At 36.7% G+C, this 15,009-nt stretch overlaps 1 protein-coding gene across 4 annotated transcripts in view; it reads left to right on the top strand.

The window, feature by feature from the left end:
• Nucleotides 1-15,009, top strand: part of PPFIA2 (PPFI scaffold protein A2) — a 345,661-nt gene that overhangs the window by 319,786 nt on the left and 10,866 nt on the right. For all 4 annotated transcript variants that reach the window (XM_075727716.1, XM_075727714.1, XM_075727718.1 and 1 more), the window contains 2 exons: nt 9,686-9,767; nt 14,269-14,469. In XM_075727716.1, the coding sequence (XP_075583831.1) occupies nt 9,686-9,767; nt 14,269-14,469 (283 nt within the window). The remainder of the gene's footprint in view (nt 1-9,685; nt 9,768-14,268; nt 14,470-15,009) is intronic.

Genomic DNA, 15,009 nt, shown 5'->3' with positions numbered 1-15,009 from the left:
AATCCAATTGGATTAATTAAGGTCTTTTCCTGTGCCATCCATCTAATGTTCCTGTGTACTTAATGCTTATTAAGCACCATTATATCCTAAAGTACATGGTTTAATTTTTTACAGTAGCTCTTAAGAATACGATGCTTTTTTCTCCCCCAATCTTTCATTTACTGAATCTTTAGGAAAATTCAAGTTTTGCATTTAATTTCTTCCCTTTCTACCTCATCTAATGACAAACTGCCTGATGTTGTTAGTAGCTTTCAGACTGATCTTTAGTTCTTCCTCCCTTTCTAGCAAACAATACTGTGTTCAGTAGCTATTATTTTCTATTTTGTCATTCCAGTGGAGGAAGGAGAGATATTCAGTGTTCTGATATGCAGTTTTGGATTGTCTGCTGTGTCCACCATGGTTTTCTCTTGGCTGGATCAGTGTCTAATCCTTGAGAAATACATAAAGATGACTTTTCTTATTAAATGTAATTCCTTTAGCAAACAATTTTAACACTTACTGGAAGATCCTTTCAAATTGTTAGTCAGTCAAAGCTTTTGCAATGTTAAAAATGTATCTTGCTATTACATTAGATACTTGGAGCCTTTTTAGCATTACAAATGTAAGGATATATAGGTATTTATCTTGAAGAGGATTATTAAACCTTACTCAGATTATTCTGAGGATGAAAAAATTGATACAATGTATTTTATAGCTAACTCATATATTTTTAAAAATCTTGTATTTTAAAAAAAAATATTTTTATCCTTTGCCAAGTTTTTTTAATCTTTTCCTTATAAAAGATAAGGATATTTGTATCAATAAGTTGCAATTTTTTAATCAAACAAAACCAGAACAAAGCCCCCAGTCCCTGCCTTATCTACGCATACAGACCTATCTATTGCAATTTCAGATTTCTAGATAAATATAAGCATCTACCCTCATGCATGCAGCTGGATCTCTAAATGATGATCTCCATCAGATGCAAATATCCTGTCAGATTAACTACAGAATTAGGGTTCAAGGGAAGAATGGATAAAACACAGCAGAGGAAGAAAATTTTACATAACTTTTAGTTTAATATAGGTCTGAGGGAAATCATTGTGTTCCTTCAATAAAATGGTGAAGAAATGGTTGTCTTATGAATAGGTGAAAGCTAGAATTTAAAGATCCATTTTTTTTCTGCTGTATTTGATTATTCTGCAGACAAGATGCTCCAGAAGTGAAGGAATGTCCCTTGATTCTCTGCTTCTATAATGGGGGAAACAGGAATGGCCTTCAGGTTCCATAAGTTATCCCCAAGCGACTGCGAACTGCCAACTCATTAAAGTTGCCAGAAAATTACTCACATTCCAATTAATCCCCCTGTTTATTTCTCTCTACCCATACCCAAAGGAGTATTCAGAGGAAGATGTAAGGAGTGGGAGTTCTGGTTCAATAGGCTCTGGAAGGTCCAAAATTAAAAGCTTTTCCAGCAAAGGTGTTCAAGTCAGTCTTTACAGCTAGCTCAGCAGAAAATGAGCATGATGGAGATTTTGGCCCCAAAATCACAAATGCGTATTCAATTCTAATGGTGCTTCCATCAGATTTGGTAATTGTTTGAACAATTCTCTAGTCTTTTATTTATATTGCATGCCTTTGTTGACCTTTCTTTCCTTAATTTTCCTTTCTTCTGTGTATAAATTTGTCATTTGTTTCCATCTACTTTTCTGTATTGCACTTTCTCTCCTCTGTCCCAGCTGTTCTGCTGATCTCGCACACATGAAAACAAAATTTAAGGTCTTGAAACCAGCCCCCTCCTGAACTCACTGAAATGTCTGCAACCTCTTCTTAATTAAGCAGAGCACAGGCTTTTCACCCCGAAGTTTTCTACAGCTATATCTACCAAGCATTTTTATATCTCAGTAAATCATTTGTTAATAGAAATATAATTTTCTGAGATGTCTGGATTTCATTCAGGCATATAATTTTCTTTTTATGATGGCAATTAAAGGATGCTGAAGAAAGTTTATTATCAGCGATGGCATCCTCCTTTCTCCTGCAGATACTGTTACCAATTTTATTGGCAAGAATAGGATACCTAGAGGGCAAATCACTCATACCAGTACTGCTACTAATCTAGTATTAGTATGACTGCTGAAGTTAAAATACTGCACGGCATGAATAACCATTACAAATGTTAGTCATCTATGTGCATGAAATCTGCATATTTAAAAAAAAAACAACAAAACACAACCACACCACAAAAACCCAAGTCTAGGTCATTTATGATTACTGTAAGATATTTTGCTAAAATATTAGCAAAGTGCACATAGAAAAGTAAACCTTGGTCTTTAGTCCACTCAATTTTACTGTGTCTCTATGGTAATTTCCTTAAATCCACAGGTTTGGGTTTTTCAGGATTTTTTGGTGTTACACAAAAATCTTTATGAAATTATTTAAATCTGGGCAAAATGCTTTGATTCGAAAATCTATTCCACATTCACTGTGTTTACAGATCTTTGGAATTAATATGTATTGTAGCTGGTAGAGGTGCTGTACTGAGTGGTACCTAATAAATAGCCAACATCAGTTCAATGAAAATCTCATTTTGAAAGATGCATCTGTTCTTCACAAGAACATTTAACTTCTTTAAAGCATTCAAAGACCAGTTAGGAAGATTTCCATAGTTATAATGGTGGTATTATTTTATCTATCATATGATTTTTTTTTTTTTTATGGACTACTATATGTTCATTAACATTTATGTGCTTTTTTTCCATTCATCTCTCTCCATCTCATGAAAAGCATATCTGGGTAAGTTAAAACACCATGGCTGCTGATATATTCATTTTCAGCACCATGTTTATTTTCTATGTTTTATTCTTATTTCTTTTTGTTTTTCTGTGAACCTTATGTAACAAATCCATGCAGAAAACCGACCCGAATGAAAAGTTTCAAAGTATTCAAAATAATGGTAAACATCAAAAGCATATACAAATTAAGGTCAGGATTTGCTCCTGCAGGGCTTAACGTAATGGGTTAACTACTTGGAGATAACTGCTTTGAATTTTTTTAAGTAAACACATTTTGGGACGTCTAAAGCCCAAAATAACAAAGGTGTTTGAAAGTTTAAATCAGTGCAAAATTGTGAGAGTGAAGGCCTAGATTAACAAATGCTCTTAAGGCACAAATTCTGTTCAATTAAATCACAGAGGACTCCAACTTGTAAACACTCTAGTAATCCAGAGTACACAGTTTCTTTTTTTTCTGGTTGAGCCCTCATGCTGTGTAGTAGTACAATAGTATTTCATTTGTGCATATAATTTTACTATTTTGTTTTTCACCAGTTCATTTTTTTATGTTTAGGTTTTGGGTGTATTTTTTTTTAATTGTTAACCTGATATCAAATTTAAAATCTTCTCTCCTCTTTGATCTATCATCCAGATGTTATTTTTTTCTTGAATAATTTTTGGAACTTAGGGAGAAAATTTCATCTGCTCAAAGCATGGATGAGCTATAACTTTCTACAGGTGAAAGGAGAAAAACAACTCAGAACAGGGGTTACCACATTAATTTAGAATATGTGATTATGAAATGGCTTTATAAAAATAGATTTGAAAACATTTAACTAACCTGGGAATGCCAGGGGTCTCAATTGTAATACAGCATATAAAAGATTACAAGGTTATATATTATGCAAGTCTGTTTATTTCACAGGTGTTTGGGTTTTTTTTTTTAATAGTAGTTCTGTGCAGCTCTAGTTGTTAGGGTTTATATTACGCATTCCTGAACATGCTTCACTGAGCTTAATATATGTCTTCAGAAAAAAGAATGCTGCCCTTCAGTTTGCATACACTTAAAATGTACACCTGTATAGAATAATTATGGCATTGTTAAATCTGCTTTGCTAATGTGTTTTATCTGAGATGCTGTTCAGTTTAATGTTATATTTCCTTGCTTTATAGATTTAAAAACTTTATTTATTAATTGCATCTTGATTTCCTTATTTCAGTCATTTATTCCTGAAAACTCCTTAAAGTTGGATACAAAAAGTTTTGTAAAAAATGGAAATTTTGCCCATTGTTCTCAGTCTGACTACTATATCAAGTATCAAAAAGGAGAAAGAATGAGGACATCAAATGATTTAAAAGCTGGGTCACTTAAGTGCCAAAGTTGAAACAAGATCTTACCCAGTTTTTGATTAGTGCAGTCTTTAAATCAGATGGATTCTTTCAGATTAAATCAGCATTATATGGCAATATCAAGTCTGAGTCTCTTTTCTTTTTATTTTTTTCTACTTCCTACTTTAAAAACATTTCTAGTCTTGCAGAAAATAAATAGATAAAATGTAACTTGTTATTTTTATTAGACATTTAACATCATTATTAATTTATACAAATTCGGCTACCTTATTTTGTCATACAATGACCTTAACTGCAGGATTCTAGCCTCCCTTAAATATTTAGCAAATAATAATAGAAAAGATAAAATCCAAATCCAGCTTAATTCATTAGAAATCCTCTCTCCTGAATTTTGAGGTCTTTGATTGTGAGCATGTTAGCTTTCGAGAGGCAGATGTGTTTAATCTTAACTTGAAATCATAGGATTACTCAGACAAATGTAGCATATTTGGTCTATTGTTTCTGTCTATCTTATAGAAACTAATCATGTATAATATTTTATTGTAAACTAAACATTTTAGTATTGGTGATAATAATGGTGATAGTGTCAGTAATAATAATAATAATCAGAGGATCTGCTAGGCAAACACTTTCATCTGTTATCTTTATGAGAAAATGTCTATGAGTAAAGGCCATTTCATAGAATCTAAATTGCCCGTTAGCCAAAATTTTTAAATAAATTCTGCTTGTATTTTACAAACATTATTTGGGTCTTGACTTCAATGTGCCTCCTTTTCAATTTATCTCACATTTATGATTACATTTTAAATAAGAGACATTATAATATGCGCAATAGAATATCCCTGAGGACTTTGCGTGTGAACTTTACTAGAACTATCAGAGTAAATGCTATTATTTGCAGAAATACGAAGATCTGTGTTGAAACATTCTTCAAGTTTCATCAAGACAATGTCTGGACTTTGTGTACTACACAGAGTGTTTGCATTTTGCACATCAGAAATCCTAAGCTGCTATTTCTTGTTTGCTTCATGGAGGGGAGCCTCATCTTCGTAAAGAAAATTGAATGTCACTGAATGACATGCTTTAAATCAAGATCTTGTTAACTTCCCACACAAAGTCTATTTAAAGATTATTGTTATTTTTAATAAAGTTCATTGAGTTTTATGCAATAAGTTGGTGAGGGCTGGTGATACAGAGCTAGAATTTTCCCAGTGCAAGGGAAGGATATATATGAAATAGAAAATTTGCACGATAATAAAATAGTTTTCTCTTATCATTTACGCCTTCCTTTTGCTCCCATGTACCTCTGCTGTCCAGAGGGATATTGAAGCATTCATAGTCCCCATGGTGTGAAACAGTTGTGCTGTCAACTTGGTAGGTTGATTTGGGCACCTGGCTCCCAGAAGAATGGTGCTAAAGAAAATGGCCAAGTGTAACAGTATGTTTAGGAGGTAATTTGAGGGAGGATAAACATCAGAAGTCAATGCTAGGGAGGCAGCCCCGCTTCTCTGACACACAACTCCATAACACAACTTGACATCATGTGATTTTTCTTTTCTGCCTTTGATAAAAGAGCGAAGACAGCCTACTGTATGAGGCACTCTCTAAAAAAGACAAATACAAGCATCTCTCAAATTTTGGATGAATGTTAAACAGTTGAAGTTCATGAAATTTCCTGACTTTGCAAAACCGGGCTCAGGGTAATGATATATTTTAAATAGCATATGGCAGTTATTCCCATATTGTCTCCAGGAAGAGGATTTTCTTCTTGAACAGTAATAATGTTATCTTTAAAAATATGGCTTTAATTTGGAATTCATTCCAGTGGTAGTAAGTGGTTTAAATCTGCAAAATAATAGCTTTTATAGTAATGCCTAATTAATGTCAATTCTTCCTTATCAGGTTGTTTTCATATGTTGCCAAAAAACTAAATGAGCATGGGAATAATTACATTTTAATTCCCTACCTCCTTACCATTGCAAAGTGGACACATTATAACGTGTAGTACTCTTCTGACAAAGTCTTAAGAGGAGAAAATCTTAACATTCCCCTGTAAAGCATCTTCCAAATTAAAGAAACTGTATAATGCTATTCATGATCTCCAAACCCTATCTTTGTAATGAAAGGAAGAGGGAGTGACGAGTTTTAGGGTATTCACCTCTTCTTCTTCCTGTGATCAGTTGTACGTTTTTGTAAGGAAAACTGAACGGCAGTCGCCAGTATTTGGCTTTGGGGACCTTCTGTTTTCAGGAAGCCAGTGAGTATCCCACAAGGATAATAGTACATTCAGGCTATTCTAAAATATTTGGATTATATTCCAAAATAGGTAGATCACCAGATCTGATGATTTGCGTTATTGATCAAAACGATACATGTTTTTTTCCTACATGACACTTTTAACTTATTTTGAAAGAGTGGAGTTTTTTCTCTAGTGCTAGTTCATATAAAAAAAACCCAGAGTTTTCTTTGACTGCCAGCTAAAGAATACCTCTCTTAGTCAAAAACCAGAAATTCTGGGTTTAGTTCTGGTTTAGAAATTGAAGGTTCAGGTTCTGCAGATCTCCTAGTGTGTATTAAAAAGTAGTCAAAGAATACTTTTCAAAAAGTAAAATATAATTTAAATAAACTTTAATATTGGAGAGGAGTTTAAATGAAACATCTGAGGGAAGGAAGCATAAGTTCTGAAGCATAAATTTCTTTTTAAGGGAAAGAAATATTATAAAAATCCTTTTAGTATTCCACATCAATAAGTGAGGCACAGGCCTTATGATGGCTGTATTCCCTATGCATGTCTTAGTAAAGGATTTTAACTTCACACTAAAAATATTTTCAACCCAAAAAACTTTCCTTCTACATGCCTAGACTCTTTGGATTATGTTTATCACACTGTAGTCTTTGGCTGTAGCATATACATAGGGCATCCCATTTCTGCCCTGGCCCCATTTTATTCAGCCAAAATCAAAAACCGCAACTGTATTTTCCTTTAGCTCTGTGAGTCAGACTGCCTCTGAAGTAACAGAAGAGCTTTCCTACTCTGGGAGAGTGTATTTGAGAAGCCCTGGAATAATGCTGAGCCTCCACACCAAGGCTCAGGCTAGTTCAGATGTTGCAAAGTCACAGAGGACTCCCTAGAAATATGTATTTTATAATTCCAGCATAAAGGAAGTAAGTTTCTCATGGAAGTGAGAACTTAAAGTGCCAATGCCTCTTCTGCAGGCACCTTGGTTCCTGAGGCCACACAGGGATTGAACACCAAATCAAAGAAATAGTTCCTCCCCATCTCCTTGTAGACCATGTGTTGCTGCTCTCCTGCGTGGCGCAGGAGCCCAACACAAGCAAGGAAGGCCAGTGGCCCTCAAAGCCATAATCTCCTGTTTTACGTACTGTGATACCCAGCCCTGCTCTTTCAGCTGGTATGAATGAAGAGAGTAGCCCAGATAGGAAAAAATCTGGGATCAGGTTCCTCCCAAGGATGGTGCCTCCATGGGACTGCTAGCTGCAGAAAGGGCTGTTCCCTGGGCTTGGGCTGGCTGTGGAGAAGGAGCAAGTCATATAGGGTTTTGTGGGGTCCGTGCTTTGCCACGAGACACCAAAACTGGCCAGGTGAGGAAGAGGCATCCCTGAAAGCTTGGCTCTCCCTAAGGACAGCCATGCCAGCTCACAGCCCTGCTGGCAGCAGGAGCCGTGCAACCCTGGTGCGGCACCTGAGGGAGGCACAGCACTGCTGTAGCTTCACAGGTACTCTGCAGAACCAGCTCTGGGGGAAGGCTGCAACCCAAATACCTCATCCACAGGTGACTGGGAGGTGGCTGGCCATGCCTTAATTCTGCTTTCCTAAGCAGCCAGCTGGGTATGTCTGTATTGGCCGTCACTGGGAATATGGGATTTCTGCACCTCCTCCAGCTACTGAAGGAACATGGTGTTAGTGTACCCAAAGAGCAACTTCTCATTTTCCTGAGGATTTTGTTTTCATAGAAAGCAAGGATAGCTTTACAGTGTCTTTGGACGTCTGAGTGACAAAGGGTAAGGTATGCTGCAAAGGATGTGTGGGAGGAGAAGCTAGATAAACTTCAGTAATGCTGTCAAGTATTTGCAGTGTTACATATTACTTCAGCAGAAACATGGAAAGTAAAGCAGCTGTCTTTATTAATTCACAGCGAGGGATTTAAAAACACATATGCAAAACTGCTATTTGAGATCCATTTTCTACTAAAGCCAAATTCTCTGTCTGCCCCCTCAGTAGTACAAAAATCCCCAAAGGAGTACTCCTTACAATTAAGATCACTCCATCGCTGTGATTTTCTAGTACATATGTTTGAAAGGCTGCTAAGGCAGTGAAGAATTGCCAAGGGATAACTGAACCACAAAGGCTGTAGTAATAAAGGAGGACAGAGCAAAATTGAAGCTGTAATTCCAAGATTTCCTTGTTATGTGGGAATGTAAGCAAATTTTAATACTACATTAGCATAGTCTCTGTCTAATTTGTTTTTCACTACAGCTTGTTGCTGAAAGCATTCTTTTGTGTTTCACTCGGTAGGAGGCAGCTGAAAATATGTTCTTAAATAGCAGAAAAAGAGACTTTTGCAGGACTGCTCTTTCTATGCAACCACCACAGTGGGTTCTTTATTGCCGCTCCAGGAATAAAAATGTCTGGTCAAATGGTTGAACATGTTTAATATAGAGCATTCTCCTGATAGTCTAGCTGACTGGCCTATACATAACTTTATCAAATATTTAAACTGCTGTATTAAAAGTATATTTTAAACTTTAAGAATGATGTCTTACATAACACACTCATTGCAGTCCAGAGACACTGCGGATGCAGGAGTTGGATTGGTATCTGATCAACTCAATAGAAATGTATCTATGTGTATATGCATAAAATTGAGAAACCACATTAATTCTATAATTATAAAAATGTTTACATGAGTAAACCACATGGATTTCTTTTGCATATAAGCAATAATAATAAAAAACCTTAACATGGAACTATTCAAGATACAACCAACTCTTAATCAGCCACAGATGGCTTATTTAAGATGCAGAATAGCTGCACTCCAGAGACCTTAGAATTGTGCATAGCTGGGCCAGGAGTGTTTAGTGTTTCAAACAGAAACCTCTCGTACCTGGCTGCATTACATCCATGCTTAGCTCAGGTCTAGAAGTTGGCAATTTGGCCCTTTCTGGGTCATTACCAGACCAGAGCTAAGGTAGTCTCAGGGGGAATCCCTTGGTTATCTCTCTTCACCAATGTCTTCTATTATATGGGTGATCCTTTCATATAGGATATCCCAATTCTGTCTTGCTTCAGCTAAGAACAGACAGAAATCTCGCCTTTTGTATGTTAGGTGCTTAAAGGGATGTCAAAATGCACCAAGAAAAAAAAAAAAAAAAAGAAGAGTTGGGAATAGATGAATACATTCAAAAGGGGAAGAGGCTGTAGTGTTCATTGTTGTTTTCTATGCCTTTTCTCTGCCTGTCATTATGCTTCACTGTTGTTACCCTTAACAAAAAGGCATGGTTGCATCTACATTGTCACTATCATACCTCTGTATATTTAACAATTTTTAATCCATTTCTAGACATGAACTTCTGGAAGAAGCTCGGAGAAAGGGTTTGCCTTTTGCACAGTGGGATGGGCCTACAGTGGTTGCCTGGCTGGAGGTAAGTGTTGGCCATAACTTGGAAATGTGAACCACGTTTGTAGGCTGCTTCTGTGTGCTCATCCTTACAAATTTTAAAAGAGACTGTTGAAGTCTCCTCCTTCCTCCCCTGTGCACTGTGCCATAAGCACTAAATAGATTTTGACACTGGATGGTGTAAATCAGAGATTAGAGCTGAAAAAAATAAGACAGGATTACACAGGGGGATGAGGACAGGAAAAAAAGGTTATTAAATGCACTCAAACCCCAAATTTTTGAAATCTTATAGTTTCTCAAACTCTAACTATCTAGGTACTCCACAGACAGAGTTTATGTAGGATGATGTGCTAAGGAGAAAATAAAAATTAGCTATCAAATTTTGTTTGAGGTTAACACAAAAGCTACATCTTCAGGATTTTTAATAAATTTAAAGAATTTGTAACTTTCTATCTTTTTAAAAGGTAATGGGAAAGGGCTGACTTACCTGATTTCCATTTGGCACTTTCACCTGGGATTTGCAAGATCCAGGTTGAAATCGCTCTGATTTGACAGGCAGTGCCTTCATCTCTGAAATCCCATCTGCAAAGCACTCTCCTTTATTTGGAGAGCCTAAAAGAATGGATTTTGGAACCCATCCAGAGAAACATTCAGAAAAGCTGTCCATCAATTTTGATAAGAAATCAATTACTCTTTTAGGTGAGGGAACTATGCAAAAAATACCTACCCAGATGCTGAGGGGAGGAGAAGGCAGAAAGTAAGGATGTTCTTACACAAATACACAGTCGCTTTTACATGGCAAGTCTGTATCAGTTCAGTGCAGATACAAGCTCTTTGTTGGCTCAAGGAATGGGTGTTTATTCCTTGTCTATACTAAACATCTCTATGTATTCCCACCTATTCTCATGTCTGCTGTGGACATCATCCATTGATCATCAGAATTTGTGGAGTTTTTCCCTTCAATTAGAAAAAGAAAAGGTCTCCCTCCTCCAAAGCTTTAACAGGAGTATGTTCAGGGAATAAACAAAGGATGAGGAAAGAATGAAAGCAGTTAATGTCTACACAATTTCTCCTTCATGTGGGTATTGCAGAAGGAACTTAATGAAAAAGATGAAATGAAAACTGCAGAAAGGCAGTTCAAGCATATGTGCATGACCTTGGAAAATAGTATGATATCTTCCTTCCAAAAAAAAAAAAAAAAAAGATCTCTGTTAATAAGGAACATTCATTACTTTGGCCACTACCTGACTTTTTCATATGATTTTGAGAGTTCTGTAACCAGATTTGTATCCGTCAGAAATATTCAATATTACAGTCAAAGCTGATTTGCTGGAAAGGTGAATATACAAAGGTCTATACTTTTCTGAATACTGCGAAAAATCTGCCCTTGATGTCCTCCAGGGTGATCCAAAACTTGAAGACATTTCTGACAAGTTAAGCCCTAATATTTTTTGCCTTGATTCTCTAGCTGCAAAATAGGATATGCTTCCCACTTTGGCAGAGAGGGGCTGTAGAGAGAAATTGATGTCTATGAACTTCTCTGGAAATATGATGAGAGTAGCAGAGGAACGCCCACGGGGAAGTTTATGTTGCAGTATTCAATGCAGATTGACTATTGATGATAAAAAGATATGAGAGCAGAAGCACTGAACATATTCAGTGAGCATCAGTGCATTCAGTCAGCAGATGGACACTGCGTGCATTTCATACTCTCCTGGGGAAAATATAATATGTGACTGTTGGACTAAAAAATGAAATTAATATTAAAGGAGACAAAGGCCCAAATTAAAGAAGTATATGTGATTGCTATTGTGACATTTCCAAATTTTCAGGGCTTAACTTTTCAGCCTTAGCATTTATTCTGGTCATTTGGATGTAGCACGGACATAGTTGAGATATATTTTAAGAACTGTGGGTTTTCTTAACTAGTTCTGGAACAGTATATCAGTCTTGATATCTGGGTTCTCTGCCTAGAACAATACTTTGCCCTCTTTTTAGGGACTGTTTTCATCTAACTGTATTTTCTGGTAGAGACAGCTGTTTGTTAAAGAACTAATTTACCTAATTTGTTAAAGGACTAATTTACCTAATGAGCAGCAAACGTTTGAATCTATTTCTGCAGGGTGAATAACTCCCAATATTTACACTTTCCTGCTTTTCAAGTGCATGTATGAAAAAAATTAATGTCACATTAAATGAGAACATTAAATACATTTTAAAGCTATGCATAGTTTCCTCATGGCCCTTTGTTGAAGTGCAGCTGGGTGTAATCTACATAACTTTTTTTTTTTTTCATTTTTTGACTTTCATGAAACTTTGTATTTCATTACAGTTAGTTGGGATTAGATCATATTTGTAAGGTTCAGACTAGCATTAGATGGGGGGCAGTGGCTCATCCCATCAGTGGGAAGGGCTTTTTGAAACATGATGCAGTGGTTCCTCAAGCCCTGTGACGCATTGGGAGTCAGTACAGAAAAGCCTGTGTGAGCTCTTTTGGAATCTGCCATTCAAGTCTGTTTCCTCTGTGATGTGAAAGTGATCTAACAGTTGTCTTTTAAGTAAGTATGTCCCAGATAAGGTATAGACTTGTTAATAGCCAGTACTTCCCTGTACTGTAAGACATTAAAGGAAAATCCTTTCAGTTTGTCTCTGCTTTCCAGATTCACTGGTGAATTTACTGATGGCATATTTTTAAACAATTTCTTTGACCTTATGTTCTCTTTTAGTAAGCCATTATTAAGAGAAAAAATTAAAATAATGAAATCAGCTAATTCTGATGGCCTATTTCAGACGCACAGAGAGACAGAGCTCTCAATGACTTCACTTACAGTCACAGATGCTCTATCTCACTGCAATTCAAACACAGATAGTCGTTAATTGTCTTCTACCCAGAATTAATTAAAAAAATCTGAAAATATAGAATATAATGGCTACTATCACATAGTATCACTGCATCGTATGCTGATGGATAGGTTTCTATTTCAGAAACAGTAGAATAGAGTAAGATGCTACTATAAGCCATTAGAAACTAATCGGTATGCTTGAAAAGTGCTTTTGACAATTTATATTTGAAGAAATACGTACAGTAAAGTACAACAGATCTATACTTAACAAAATTAGGTAGCTGTATAAATATGTATATAAATTTTATGTATACAGATGTATGTACACTCAGATACATTGAAGGTTAAGTAGTGAAGGCTGATTTGTGCACTTTGACACTCAGTGTCACAAAATCTAGAATATGTTTGCTGTTTTGCTGCCCACTGGAAATCTTTTGTTATACATTATGCTTCTTTATCCCAGTGAGGAGAGCTATGTACTAAAAAACGTAATTCACAGCACCAACCCATGTGTGATAGTGATCTGGAAAAGGGTGAGGAGAGAGGGCAGGGAAGGGCTACTCTTCAGAGAGAAGTCTCTTCTTCTCTCAGGTTTCACAGAGCCTAACAGTCTCCTGGAGTTAAGCACCTAGTGAGGTATGTCTTTGTTTTCCATTGTGTTATCCCCAAAATCTCAGTGATTATGGCATTCACTGCTTCTGTCCTTCTCACACTTTTCTCTGTAGTGTAACATATTTCACACTGCGACAAAAACTTTCCACATGTATGCACCCCTGCTATAGAATTATCTCCTTTGGGAGCAAAGATCTGTAGACACTGACAATCATATTAATGAGGCAGCACAAAATGAGAAAACTGAGAAAACCTAGATTTCATACTCAGTAGGTCCCAGGAAAGACTGGTAGAAGTGGAGAGTACCTCTTACAAGAAAAGAGTAAAAGTGGTGAAGCAAGGGGCTGTTGCTGACCTAGTCTAGTAAGACTAACATAAGGAGAGGAAAAGCATGAAGTGGCGAGTATGTATCTTCAAAACTCACAGGTGATGTAGCTGTGCTTACATTTTGCTGCAACTTCTAACCTGTGCTTATAGCTGGGATATGACACCATACCAGACTGTTCCCAAATTTACAGTAAGCTCAAGTCCTCACTAGGCTGGTTATCTGTACTGTGCTTGGTTTATTTCTACCAAGAAAATAAAAGCTGAGAAGTGTGAGATTGTGCCCCATGAGTACCCTGAGGGGACTAACATGGAAAGAGAGAAAAAGCCATTTTAGTACAAAAGTGAAAAAATTACTTAATACCTCTTAGATTGTTTTCTGTATCTGATAAGACTGTCAAATGGGCAGTAATGCTGACTTGTGCCACTACTTGCTGATTAAAGGCCCGGCAAAGGAGTAGCCTAGGTGATGGGAGTAGCCTAGGTGATGGAGGCACATAGCTCTAAAAATAATTCAAAGCATCCCTTGCTTTAAAGTTCTGCTTACATAAAAGCAACAAAAGGAGTTCACATGAAGCCACAGCAATTTCAAAGGTTCTACAACAATTTTGTTTTATTAAAGACTACGATAGTCATAATCATTTGTGTGTATTACCACGCTTATTCAGATTGATAGGTGCCTTGATGATTAATTTCATTTGAGAAATGAAGCAATGCTTTGGATGAATGTGTCCTTTCTCTCAACAGCTCTGGCTAGGCATGCCAGCCTGGTATGTTGCTGCCTGCCGTGCCAACGTGAAGAGCGGAGCTATTATGTCTGCTCTGTCTGATACTGAGATTCAAAGAGAAATTGGAATCAGCAATCCTCTTCATCGCTTAAAGCTCCGATTAGCAATCCAGGAGATGGTATCACTGACAAGTCCATCAGCACCTCCAACATCCAGAACAGTGAGTCCCGTTCAGCTAACTTTTTCTTCCCCACTTCACCCTGCAGGAGTCTGCAGAAAGACTTTTGTAGTACAAGAGTGGCTCTGTGGTAACGCACACTTCATAATCAGTGGGAACTGTCCTATAGAGACATAGAGGGACCTGTTCATCACCACTTGATTGTTGATCGCTGATTTTTTCTTCCCTTAGCAGATATTGTTATTTTTTGTAAGTCAGGCTTTTGATTAACCTTGATGTTATCTAAATTATCAGTATTGAGCATCTTGTTTGTAATTTTGCCTATATTTTTGTCTTTCTCTTCCTTCAAGCCATCTCTCCCAACCAAATCAGATTGTTTCTCTTTTTTTTTCTTTTTTTTTTTTCCTTTGGGGGGCGGGGGCAGGCAAGGCAAGAGGGGGGAGGGGTTATGTAGGAACACAGCTCTTTTGAATCTTGTTCCTATTCCCCTTTTTTGCATCCTTTCAAATGTTGTCTAATCTGAGTCAGCTGGCTTTATGTTCTTCATGCTTTTAAGAGAAGCAGTGATTGGAGGTGTGAAGG

This window comes from Pelecanus crispus, chromosome 1 (genome assembly GCF_030463565.1).
Source record: "Pelecanus crispus isolate bPelCri1 chromosome 1, bPelCri1.pri, whole genome shotgun sequence".
Lineage (NCBI taxonomy): Eukaryota > Metazoa > Chordata > Aves > Pelecaniformes > Pelecanidae > Pelecanus > Pelecanus crispus.
Note: the sequence above shows the minus strand (reverse complement) of the source record. Positions and strands in the feature narration are given on the sequence as shown.